Genomic DNA, 12525 nt, shown 5'->3' with positions numbered 1-12525 from the left:
ACCGTGGAATATAGATGAGAGCGAAGTGCTTTGTCTCCCTGCCATCCTGAGAATAGTATAAACCGCACCCCTTTTCTCGTGCAGAATCGCAAAGGCGCTGTGAGTGAGCTGGAACACATTCCCGACGCAGTTTTATGTGATGTGCATTCTCACGATGGCGTTGTCATTGCTGGGTAAGCAAAAACAGTTTTTCATTTAATACTCTTCATCCTAAGGTCTTTCACTTTTCACGGACCACGCTCTGTGTCTCAGCCACCTCATTCTCCCTTTGGGAGCATGTGCCTTCCCACTCAGAGCCCACGTGGAGATAAGACGGAGCCCTTGTCTGTGTCCTCCAGTAGTCGAGGGCTCTGAAGCGAGTGTAATCCATTTGTCTCATATCTTTTGAGCTTTTAAATGACTCTTGTGGCATGTTATTATGTTAGATTTTCATTAAGGCCAACAGTTTGTTCTTTATGAAGACATAAAAAACTCAAGAATAGTAAGTGTTGGCAAAACAGGTCCTATTCTTGATTTCTCATTCTGAAGCCTTCATTATGAGGAAGGGCTGTGGCCACACAGGTAACCTTCCTTCTCTACCCCACAGATCGTATTTGCAGTTAACTTGTCCTGAAATAGGCGTTTTATTACGTATCTGTCTCCATTGCCGAGAAATTTAATTTTAGCTTCTGTGAATTTGGCTTCTATTCCAAAAACCACTTTCATGAATTCTTCATGTTTTATCAGAGAGGTGTTTTTATGTGTTTCTTTAATATATACTAAGGCGGTAATTTTCTTTTTGGATTAACAGTATGTCTTGAACTAGAGTCTTACGTTGTGTACCTAATGCCATAGAGACCGGGACACTTAAACTTCTGGGTCTGGATTGACTCTGAAGTGAGCTGCCCGAAAGAAGTTTCTCCCCAGATGGACAAACAGAAACCTTGGACTTAACAACGTAGTCATAGGAAAGCTTTTTCCTTTGAAAGAAAGCTCCTTCAGAAGCATTCCTTGAAGAGTATTGTTTGAATTGAAATTTCAAAGAGATTATTTTAATATTTTGTGGTTTCGTAGTACTTTTGTAAAAGTATTTTGCTTTAAACAGATTGTACCTTAGGAGCAACACTTTCCTTTAGCTTGTGTTTTCCTGGCCATGATTTCGAGGTTAATGCCCTTCTTGGCAGTGCCATAAAACTGTTACTTTTAGAAAAATTAATGGACTGGAAATCTAGAATTCTGTCCATCCAGTTATCAGTGTGGCACTAGGCTTCTGCCCCCATCACTCAAGTGTAGGCCTGAGAGCTCATGCTAGGTAAGGTCCTTTTCACCTGCTAATTCTGAGATTCCTTAGTAACTCCCAGAGGGACTGGGATCATTCTAGCTTACAGGGGTCTCCTGGTTAGAGGCCTTTGAGAACAGACTGTTAAGATTGAACTGAACATCATAAAAGAAATTGAAATAGGGAAGATGACTCTCGAAAGCCAATAATGAATTTCTTATCCAGACGTGGACCTTAAAAAAGGCAGCCTGGCCATGAGTCCAGATGCCAGTCCTTCTTTTCCTGCCTCTCCATTCCCTGAGGCCTGCTCAGCATCACAGATTATGCCAGCACAAAGCACAGCAGTGGCAGAGTTTCGTGGATCGATGAGATGAAACTTGATCCGTGGGTCAGAGAGGCTCCTCACAGCCCCCTTTTTTAAGAGAACCTTACGCTGATGGCCTAGCCTCAGATACTTCAATCTTGCTTGTATATACAGCATCTTGTGTTTATCATTAAAATTTTATCTGGTGGTTACGATGCTTGTTTTCTGGGTCAGATCTTGAATCCCTTTTCATTTGAGAACAGCGGTGTTTGCGGTTACCTCATTCTCAATCAATGTTGTATTCACCAGGCTTTCTGCAGTTATGTATCTCCAAGGAGCTTCTTAAAGAGACAGTGGCTACCCCACCATTTCTTTCTCATTTACTTCTCTTGCATTTTTCCTGTTTTTCTTCTTCCCTTCCTTCCTTCTCTATTTTTTATGCAAGTGGAATCTGTTCAGAGGCTTAGTTTTATATATCTGCAGGTAACCTATGTTCCATATCTGCATTTAAACTTGTTAATTATATAATTGAAGATTCTGTTGCAGAATCTTTTCCCAGCTTCTTCTCAGTTTTTCAGTCCTCTATGTAGGTGTTCCTGGTTTGGAGTTGCATTGCCTAGACTTAGACTGATGTGTGTTACACATAAAGGTAGAGTTAACCCAGTCTTGGTTCTCCCTTAGTCTTCTTTTCACACAGAACCAGGGTACCCATCAAATGCTTATTTGCTCATAAACTCTGAGACACTCAAGTCCCTGTCAAATGAACAGGACGTGGATGCCTCTCATCTGAGGCTTGTTTTCCACCAGAGGAAGCAGACATTATTCTCAAAGCTTTTGATCTTTCCCTCTTTTCCATGAGTGTTTGTTTCCCTTCGTATCTCATGGATGATAATTTCCGTTTACCTTTTCCTGATGCTTGGAGCCCTTTGAAATCTGTTTCCACCCTTCCCTTCCTCCTCATTACTCTTCCCAGGGTACCTTTGGGTTCCCTCCCCCTATACTGTCCTAGTTACCTCTGACCATGTCTTTTAAACTTGAGATGCAATGTACACACCATAAAATTCACCCTTTTAATTGTGTAAATCAGTGATTTTTACTACATTCACAAGGTTGTGTAACTATCCACCAATATCTAATTCTTGAACATTTTCATCACCTCCAAAAGAAACCCCGTCTCCATTTTTTAAGGCTTAGCTCGAGTCTTGCTGCCTCCCACAGCTTCCATGGCACACTAGCCTATTAACTCTGCCTCCCATGCCAGCGTCTCCGCTTCTCATGCCTCCCAGGGAAGTGATTATCTGCAGCTCATGGGGCAGCTAACCACACGGCTTTGAGGCTTCACCGAAACATTTTTGTCTTATGTTGTTGTTTTATTTTTAAACTTTATAGTCATGTAAATTCCAAGTTAATTTGTAAGCATCTTTTAAAAGTAGAGGTGTTATGTAATATTTCATTAAGCTCCCTGTAGTACTAATACATTTTTTAATATGAAGAAGAGTGTTAACACTTAATAGATTCCCTTCCCCCAACTTGTATACTATATGTTACATGAGAAACTGGAGGAATTCCTGATTTCTTTTGTCTGTTCTGATTTCCTAGTTCTTTTCAACTTTGAATCACACAGTTTGAAACCTGGAAGGAACTTTATAGATTCTGTTCTGAAATGCTCCTCCTGCGTGAGGTCGTGGAGGCTCCCGAGGTCTAGAGAGTGGGGTTGATACGTGTGCCCTGCCCGCCCCGCTGTGCTTCTGCAGGGGGCACGTGAGAGCCCTGCCCCTCGCTGCCGTCTCCAGCCCTGGCTCCATGCTCAGATGGCCTGTCTATTATTATAGTGTCATTTTGTTTTCCTTTATGACATGTATGGACCTTTCTTTTCTGTTAAAAATGAAAACAGCAGTAAGACCATGTTGTCTTTGCAAAACTATTAGAAAGTGGAAAAGAGAAAGCCGCCTGATTTCCAGCTTGTTAGCATAGCTCCCATTATGGGTTTTGGTGTGTGCTGTTTATGTTTCTGTTTTCAAATGCATGTTACTGGATTTAGGTCGCTGGATTTTTATCTTTTCCAGATTAAGGAATTATTTTAGGGACTTCCTGGCAGTCCAGTGGTTAAGGTTCTGCAGGGAAGCCAGGTTTGATCCCTGGTCAGGGAACTAGGATCCTACATGCTGCATGGTGTGGCCAGTAAAAAAAAAAAATTATCTTAAAACGCCTTCAATAATCCTCAAGTTCTTCCCCTTGTAACTTTTTCCCATGGGGTCTCTAAACCGTCCCTCAGACCCGCTCTCCTGAGTGTGCCTTCCCATTCTCGGTCAGTGCCATGAGTAACAAGAGTTGGCTCTTGCTGACTGTGCTCCTCTGACAATGGTGTGTATGGGCTGTGTGTGAAGAGTGCGTAACCGCAGAGCCTAAAGAGCAGCAGTCCCAGCACCCAGCAGACTTCGGGGCAGGCACACACAGAAGGAAGACCCCTGACACACTGTGCTCCCTGAGCCGCCTTGCTGCACCTTTGACTCAACAGACTCCTTCTCGGGTCCCCCCTCACACCTCTCTGGTGTTGTGTGGCCACCCGGCAGTGTGTGCAGCATCCCAGAAGATACAGAAACAGTTTTTTCTTTGCTGTTGGAAGTCCCTGCGACTGTGACAAAGTGTGTGATTCAAACACAGCCTGTACTTAGACTTTTTTTTGCCCGCTAAGATTTCCCATTTCTCTAACCCGAGAGCAGCTTGTGCTGAGAAGCCACCGGTCTGTGTACATAAGCCACCTTTCTCTTTCTGTCAGAGCTGAGCCTCTGCATTTCCTCTGTGATCTGGTAGCGTTCCTGAAACGTGGTGAGGTTTAGTGTGTGCCGTCCTTGGGCTTAGAAGGCGATGTTACCTAGACAGTTGGTTGATAATAAGTGGTTAGGAAGCGTGGTAGTGGTTTCTTTCTTTTTCTCTTTTCATGGTGACAGCTCTGAGAGTTGTAGAATGTCTCCCAAATGACATGTTTATCATTGAGGGAAAAGACCAGAAGGGACGAGGCTGTGACAGCGTCCCCATCCTGTGTTGTGTTGTGAGACCTAGAGGGGTCCTCTTTCTCCACAGTCACACTGAGAGTTACGAGTGTTGAAAACGGATGACATCATGAGTTGAGAAAGGTCACATTATAATCTGAGATGCAGGGCTAGGTAAACTTTGCCAGAAATGTTTGCTTTACTGCCATCTAGTGAAGGAGAGCATCTCAGGTAAAACTTGGAGGAGAGTCAGCCAGGGGGCTCACTGGAGGCCTTTTGCCGGCCATTAAGCTATTAGCTCACCAGAAGCTTTTATCAGATGCCCAGGAGTATACCGTGGTGTGTTTTACAATAAACTCCCTCCTCACTGTTACTTAAGATTCATAAGTCTGAAGCGTTTTAGTTTGCATAGGAAAGCACACTTTTCTGTTCACATTAGAGGACCATGTTCCCCCTCTTTGGATTTAAAGAGTATCAAGTCCCCTTTCTGTGTCAAGGTTTTTCTCAATACTCCTAAGTGCTCCTCCCACCCCTCTTCCGTTTTCTTCCATGGTGATCTGCCTTTTTAGGGTATGCTTTCTGTCTGTACTGAAAGGAATCGTGACTGTGTATTCGTGTTTCTCTCAACCCCCAAGTATGGTTGGCGGGAAATCTCTATCATTGAGTGTCACCAGGTGTTAGCTGTCATCTTTTACTAAGAAGTTCTCTGTTGTCCCGTTTGGTCTACATTGATTTTCCCCATCTCCATTCCCTCTGAGGCAACTAAGAGAGCAAAACTGCCTACATGTCTCTAGCAGCCAAAGTGACCTCTAGCTGTTGTTCTGGCTTTTATTATGACTAAAACTCTGTCCACACGACCTGGATAGTTGAGAGGGTTGCCAGTCTCCTGTAGACATGAAGCAACATTTTGAGCTTCCAGCCTATATATGTTAAACTGGGTGTCTGAATCTCTGGGTTCACTTTGCCTATTGGCACTTTTCTTGGAATGTTATCATTGTTTATAGCTAAGAACTGTTGGAAAATAATACTTCAGATGCAGGCATGTGTCCAAGGTAATCTTGAAATGTCTTGCTTTTAGCCATTTTCCCACCACTTCTCCCAAGAATTAAAAATGTCCCTTAGTATTGACCACAAACCATGCCAAAATATGGCTTTGATCTGAAGTAGTGTGTATTTGCCCTGAATTCTAAAACACTTCTGTTCAGGAGCTGAAGACCTCAAGGTGGTGTTTTTGATATTCAGCTAGCTTCGTGTGAATGTATAAAACTAGATAATATAATACCTAGGATTACTTTGAGGCTCTTGAGATGATAGCAGATGCCTTGTAAATACAGATTGGTGATAAAAATTGCCTTAGATAAATGTCACCCTGTATTTACACTTACTAAGGACTTGCTTTATCTTTCCCCCTTTTAAAGAAACAAACTCTTTCTCTTGACAGTTTTCCTTTCAACCTTGTGTTATATAGATTTTGTGCTGCTGCTTATTATGATGTTGAACTATTTCCCATAAGGAATCCAATCATTACCCGTTAGGGACCTCTTCTTAAAAATACTTTTTATTTATTTATTTTCTGCTGTGAGGTGTACATGCTCTTCTGGTAAATAAGTCTGAGGTAAGATATTGATAAGAGACCAGAGGAGAGCTTCACATTTATTATAGCCTTAATGAAGGAGCTCTAGAATATCCTTAATAAATACTGGTGAACTCATGGCTGCATTTATCCATCTCAGGTTCTCCAAGGAATAATGGGAAGGGCCATGGCTACAGTAACTCTGCATAATCATCACTGACTCTGACTCTATTGATTGTGATTAACCAAGATGTATGGAAAACAGTCTTAAGTGTGTAGTGCATGGATCTCATAAGGTCCATTAAGATGTTCATTATTTCTCAATTGATGCATCTTAAGCTGCACTTGGTGTTTGCAGCAGTGCATTTCCACAGAAAGACTGCACTGTGGGATTGAGTTCATTTTGTTAATTGCATAATAACAACACAGTTGTGTTTCATAGAAAACAGTAAATACTCTTGCTTTCATTGATTTGTAATCTTTGGTATTACTGAAGAAAGTATGGAGTATGTGACTAGCTCCTAAAACCTCTGCATGTTAAGGGCATAAACATTTTTTGAAATGTGAGCACTGCACTTGTAGGGGCCTCGGCCTAATTGCGTTGTAGTCTTTAAACCACTTTCATCTGCTAAGTTTAAGTCAGATTTGTGAGCATGTACTAAGCACAGAGGAACACTACAGACTCATTCCTTGCTCGGGGGAGGGGTACACCTCCCTTGCTCACAGGCTGAAGCGATACAGTCACTGGTGGTCACAGGCCAGTGAGAGAGAGGCAGGGTAAGGGTAGAGCAGACGCCCTGACACACGGGAGAGGCACCAGGGTAGGCTCCGAGCCAGGCAGGTTTCTCCTGAGAATTGACTCCTCAGCTGAGTCTGGAAGGGACAGCGAGTTGTTGTCCAGTGTTGCGTGGAGGAAGGGTGCTCATGACTTACACACACACTGCCCCTGCTCACTCCCAAACCAGCAATGGACTTGGGAAGTCCATTATAGGGAGCTGGGCGCAGTACAGCTTCAGAATCCTCAGTGCAGGGCCGTAGGCAGCCACTACTGATTTATTGGATCTGACACACAGATGAAACCATTTGCTTTCCTGGCCTGAGGCCCCCATATCTAGGCTCCTTTTGGCTTCCATGAGCACTTGATCAGAAGGAATCTGTGACTTACTTTGAGCATGGTCCTGTAGAGGGTGAAGTTTTTTTAAGACTTTTTTTTTTGTTCCTTATGTGGACCAGTTTTAAAGTTTTTATGAATTTGTAACAGTATAGCTCCTGTTTTATGGTTTGGTTTTTTTTGGCTGTGAGGAGGCATGTGGGATCTCAGTCCTCCAACCAGGAATTGAACCCACACCCCACGTATTGCAAAACTTAGTCTCAACCACTGGACTGCCCAGGAAATCCCGAGGGTGAAGTTTAACCGTTCCACGTGTGGGAGGCACCTTTGCATCTGCCCAGTCCCACACCCCTTGCCAACACATGGAGCTTTTTCATCGTTGGCTTCTTGACTTCCAGTTGAGCTATAGTGGTAGAACTGATGAGTTAGGGTCAGGGGCAGTGTCCTGCAAGCCTGAGTTAAGAGTACTGAAAAGGATAAATTCCCTGTATTGCACTCAAATGAGAATGGTTCTTAAAAGCCATATTTGTTTCCAAGACACTGTCATTGGAGAAGGCAGTGACTTGTTGGCTAAGGCAGCGGTTAGAGAAAAGCCTGGGGACCCAGGTTGATCCCAGCTGTGCCACTAAAATGTTTCTTGTGACCTTGGCTGAGTCACTTAACCTTATGCCCAGATTCTTAAATGAAAACAATGCCCCTAGTTGTGATGAAGAACCTTGAAAAAATTGTTTTCAGCAAATTAGCACTGGCACCTGGAAGCAAAATGGAACCATCCCCTCCCCCGCTTGGCTACTTAGATGGGAAAAAAGGTTAAAGGTGGTTTTTAGCTGTACGTTTCTCTGTTTTTCTTCAGGTCTCTTGGTCCAAATAAGTAGTCTGCTTATTGGAAATGTACTAGTTAATGAAAGCTCTTCGGTGGTAAATAATTTGAAATTGGCAATTGCTCTGGCGTGCCGAGCTTGAAAGAGGCTCTCTTCCCATTCTTTCAACAAAAAAAAAAATCAGCTGTGGTCTCTGACCTGTTTATTTGGAGGTAAACTCAACCTTGCCAAGCAGGAGAAAGACTGGGAAAAGCATACAGCTTCACTGATGCGTGCTGTGGGCTGGGGCAGCCTTCTTCGTTTGGAAAAGGCTTCTTTCTTCCTTAGTGTTTCGTTAGTGTTCTTACATCAGCTAATACATTAGTTGCCATTGTACTTTGCACAGGCACTAATTAGAGAACCATCAACATTGGGGTCCAGAGGCTCCCTGACAATGTAACTGTCATAGTGGTGTCTTAATTGGTTGAGTGTAATTGTCATTAGGCAGCCGTAAAGACATCTGGAGCTCTGGAGAAAAATCAGCCCTCGCCCCTTCCAGCTCTGTCCTTGCTTCTCCTGGCCAGTGTTGGGAAGCACTTTGAAACGGCACCGAGAGTCTGTCCAGGCCCCTCTGCCCCAGCCAGTGTCTCTTCCTCAGGAAGACATCCGCTTCTGTAGCACGAGTTCATGATCGTGGTGTCCGAGCGCCCCTGCTGTGGTTGCTTTCATGTGGCACACTCGAGAGCCTGTCGCTGAGTCAGCACGTAGTACCTGCTGAAGCAGGGCATTTATTCTCCGTTCCCATCTTAAAGGAGCACGGAGTCTTTTGCATTTGCCTCGTGAGTCTTTTTGCAGCAAAACATTTATGCTGTTATCATGCTCTTAGGCCATAAAGAATGGAGTTGACTTAAATGGATATCTATAGAAAGTTTTATATTTACTGAAATAATGTAATTTGTTCTGTGTTTTGTAGAGAGGTTTTAATCAGTCTGGAAGTAAATGGAAGAAGTCTCATGCATCTCGATGTGTGTGTTCTGGGTGTTTCACTGACCACTAGCACTGGAAGTGGGACAGCAGAGAGAAGGCGGTGCCACTCAAACCAGTCAGGCTGTTACCTGGGGACCCTCTTCTCTCAGCTGTGTGTAAGGTGCTGTGGTGGAGGCTGTGGCACTGTGATAGGGCCTTCGCGGTCAAGTTGAGGACGCATGGGATGCAGCAGGGAACAGCATTTCTTCAGATTCAGGGGCACAGTAGTGGAGGCAGAGAGGAGTCATGGAGAAGGGTGGCCTGGGCTAGACCTTTAGACGTTATTAGGCTTGAGTGAGGGCTTCCCTGGTAGCTCAGCTGATAAAGAATCCTCCTGCAACGCAGGAGACTGGGTTCAATCCCTGGTTTGGGAAGATTCCCTGGAGAAGGAAATGGCAACCCACACCAGTATTCTTGCCTGGAGAACCCCATGGACAGATTCTGGAGGGCTGCAGCCGTGGGGCTGAAACGAGTCGGACACGACAGCGACTAAGCACAGCACAGCTCAGGCTTGAGTGAGGTGGGTGGTTCTCAAACTGGGTAGCTCATTGGGAACAGCGTTGTCTGGTCCCACCCCCAGAGGATGAGATTTCATTGATCTGGTGCGCCCTTAGTTTTGGGAGTTTAAGCGCATCCCAGGGGATTCTAATGTGTGGCCAAGGTTGGCCTACCTGGCTGGGTCATGAGGAGGGAAGGGGCCCCACAAAGGCGGTAGTCAGGAGCCGAGGTGCAGAGGCACCGTGCTGTGGAAGGCAGTGGCCGACCGTCCTGGCTGGAGACTGGCTCCCACTAAGGAAGAGGGGAAAACGAGGCTGGGGGAGGAGCAAGGCAAGTTTGTGGAGGGTCTCAGTGCCTGGCTGACAGTTAAAGCTTCATTCAGTGTGTTGTTAAGGCCTCAGGATTTACAAAGAGCTCCCTAGGTGTCGAGTGCTATTTTAGTTCAGCTGTTCTGATCACTGGATCAACAGCAGGGGGCAGGACCCAGCCCCTGGCCTTAGAAGCTCATGGGTTCATAGGGGAGGTGAACAGTCAGATGACTGCACACACAGCTGCCTCCAGAGGAGAGTCCACGCTGCTATCCTGGAAGATGGTAGTACCCGTGGTCTGGTGTGGAGGGTGGAGGGAGAAGGGGAGAGAGAGCCACGTAGTTAAGCATTTCTGAGGACTTGGCTGGTGCAGGGCGGCCGAAGGTGAGCGAGGCTTGGGAGTGGGGAGGCTGTTGTGGGGCGGCTGAGGGGTGAGGCGTGGGCCAGGTCCAGAGACAGCCTGGGAGTGAGGAGACCAGGAAAGGTGTGGACCGCACGTGTAGTAAGTAGTGTGGTGATGTGTGCGTGATGGCAGAGGGGCGTTGAGGAGCCCCCCCAGTTTTGCACTGGTGACCTGGGACGAGCTCTGTCTCTGACAAAATTAAGAACTTGCAACAGGCCAGTTTGGTCATGGGCCAGGGCTTTTTGAGGCGATCATGTGTTTAATTTTAGGTGAGTGGTTGCAGCATGAAGGGGACAATTTCTTGGAAGAAAAGGCAGTCAGGAGTCTCCCCGATATTAATGGATGCTCCTCTGTGGCCTCTGCCCTCTGTCTCTCTTCCCCCAAAAGAGAGAGGCAGACTGTTTCATGGCTCACGGTTGTGGGGTGCAGCAGGTTTTAGGTTTGGATTCGGTTGCCGTTGCTTTACCTTGGAACTCCTTGTGTAAAGGGAACTTGCAAATGGTGGGTTTCAAGCCCCCCAAATGCTGCCCTCTTATCCCCTTGGGGGCACCACAAAGGCCTTGAAGATGACTGGTGTGGTCGCATATGCAGGTCACAAGAAGCAGAATGACAGAGATGGACAGAAAGGAAATACATTTTCCTGGTTTGTGTAGTTCTTTCTCTCAAAGCTCCCGAGTCCCCTCTGTCTGTCTGTCACTTCTATTTCTGAATGATGTTGCCATCCTTCTCAGCAGCGTTTTGTAAATTGGCTGGTTCCTTTCACACAGAATTTAACCTCAAGAATCTAAGCATACACAGCCTAGAAATTCACACATGTTGTCTCTTGAGTGTGTCTGTTGCTAAGCAAGTGGCCTTATTCCAGGGAACGGTGTAGTCATCCTTAGGGTGTCAGAGTCAGCCAGGTAGTTAGGGTGCAGTGGAGTGTGTGTTCCTGTTGAGGTGTCCTCGTTAAGGTCACATGAGCTGGAGCTCTGTCTGGAGGGTCTGGGAGCCAGCGGCCATGCTTTGGCCCTGGCGATTTCAATATCTTGCCTTTGCTTGTATGTCACCAGGCTTACTGACAATGAAGTGAGCATTTTTGTTTGCTGGAGGGTCAGTGGTCAGAGGCCCATCAGTCCAATTTTAGACAGCACATCTCTCTTGCCTGCCTCTTCACATGCCCGCTCCCTGGGCGCCATCCTACAGGGAGAGAGCCCAGTGGTCCAGCCTAGCGAAGGTGCGTGACAGGATGACCTCTGAATTCATGGTGTGTATATTTGTCGTCAACTAATAGTGTGAGGAAAACACCGCTGCATTTAGTAAGTGAAGCTTTCCCGAATCAGAGTAACCTTAATTTATTAAGAAACTTCATGCGAGAGACTGATCTACAGCTACTTCATAGACGCATCACGTCATAGACTTCAGTGGTTAAGTAAGTCTCGGAGTTACCTTCTTTGTTTCTTCACTTGCAATGTGAGATGAAAGAAACCCTGAAGGAATGAACTGTGGCTTGGCCTCAGGAAGAGCAAACACCTTTCCCGTTGTCTGCCTGTCTTTGTGTTTGTGTGGGTTCATCCGGAGGCTCTGACCCTGTGTCCGACCGCCTCCGCACAGGTGCTGCGGTGTTGAAGCAGACCCTTTGCAGCAGCTGTGAGGAACTCCGCATAAAGGCCTCCTCGTCATCGGCCGTTCCATTGTCCCCGGGGCCTGGTGTCTGCCCAGGTTCTGGCCCTGCCTCGGCCGTGATGGAGAGAGTCATTTGTTGGAGTGGCAGGAGTGAGAGAGAGTGAGTGCTCCCGCGCTCTAAGTGGGCGAAACCAAGGAGCGTCATGCATTTCGGCAAGAGCTTTTCATGAGAGGCAGCACTGGCTGCTGAAGGCAAGATTTAATTGTTTCAGCAAATCAATTAGTCTTTAGGGACTTTAATCAGTCAGATCTGATGCATGGATGAGGTATTAGAAAGCTTGTGCCTGTAAGACCATTAGCCCTGTGTGCGTATGTGTGTAAACAGTGTGCCTTCTGCACGTTTCTGCTAGTGATCCCTTTACTGGGAGGACTTAAGGTAGCAGAAGGGGTATAATAGTCAAAAAGGAAGGCAAGGAGATCTTGCTCTCCACTGTTTTAATTACAGTATTCTCCTGTGAAATTGTCACCATTGTGCCACGAGAACAGGGAGCGTGTTCTCAGCCTTTCTGCTACCGAGTTGCCGTTCTCTCCTGTTGGGGTGACTCGTGTAAGCGGTGTGGCAGCAGTGGGTCTTCCTCCGCTGGCG

The 12525-nt window shown here is 45.9% G+C and overlaps 1 protein-coding gene across 1 annotated transcript in view; it reads left to right on the top strand.

The window, feature by feature from the left end:
* FBXW8 (F-box and WD repeat domain containing 8) overlaps positions 1-12525 on the top strand; it is a 118373-nt gene that overhangs the window by 35945 nt on the left and 69903 nt on the right. The window contains exon 4 of the mRNA XM_040251629.1: positions 85-173. Coding sequence (XP_040107563.1) covers positions 85-173 — 89 coding nt within the window. The remainder of the gene's footprint in view (positions 1-84; positions 174-12525) is intronic.

Source organism: Oryx dammah, unplaced genomic scaffold, assembly GCF_014754425.2.
Source record: "Oryx dammah isolate SB20612 unplaced genomic scaffold, SCBI_Odam_1.1 HiC_scaffold_12, whole genome shotgun sequence".
In the NCBI taxonomy this organism is placed as follows: domain Eukaryota; kingdom Metazoa; phylum Chordata; class Mammalia; order Artiodactyla; family Bovidae; genus Oryx; species Oryx dammah.
Note: the sequence above shows the minus strand (reverse complement) of the source record. Positions and strands in the feature narration are given on the sequence as shown.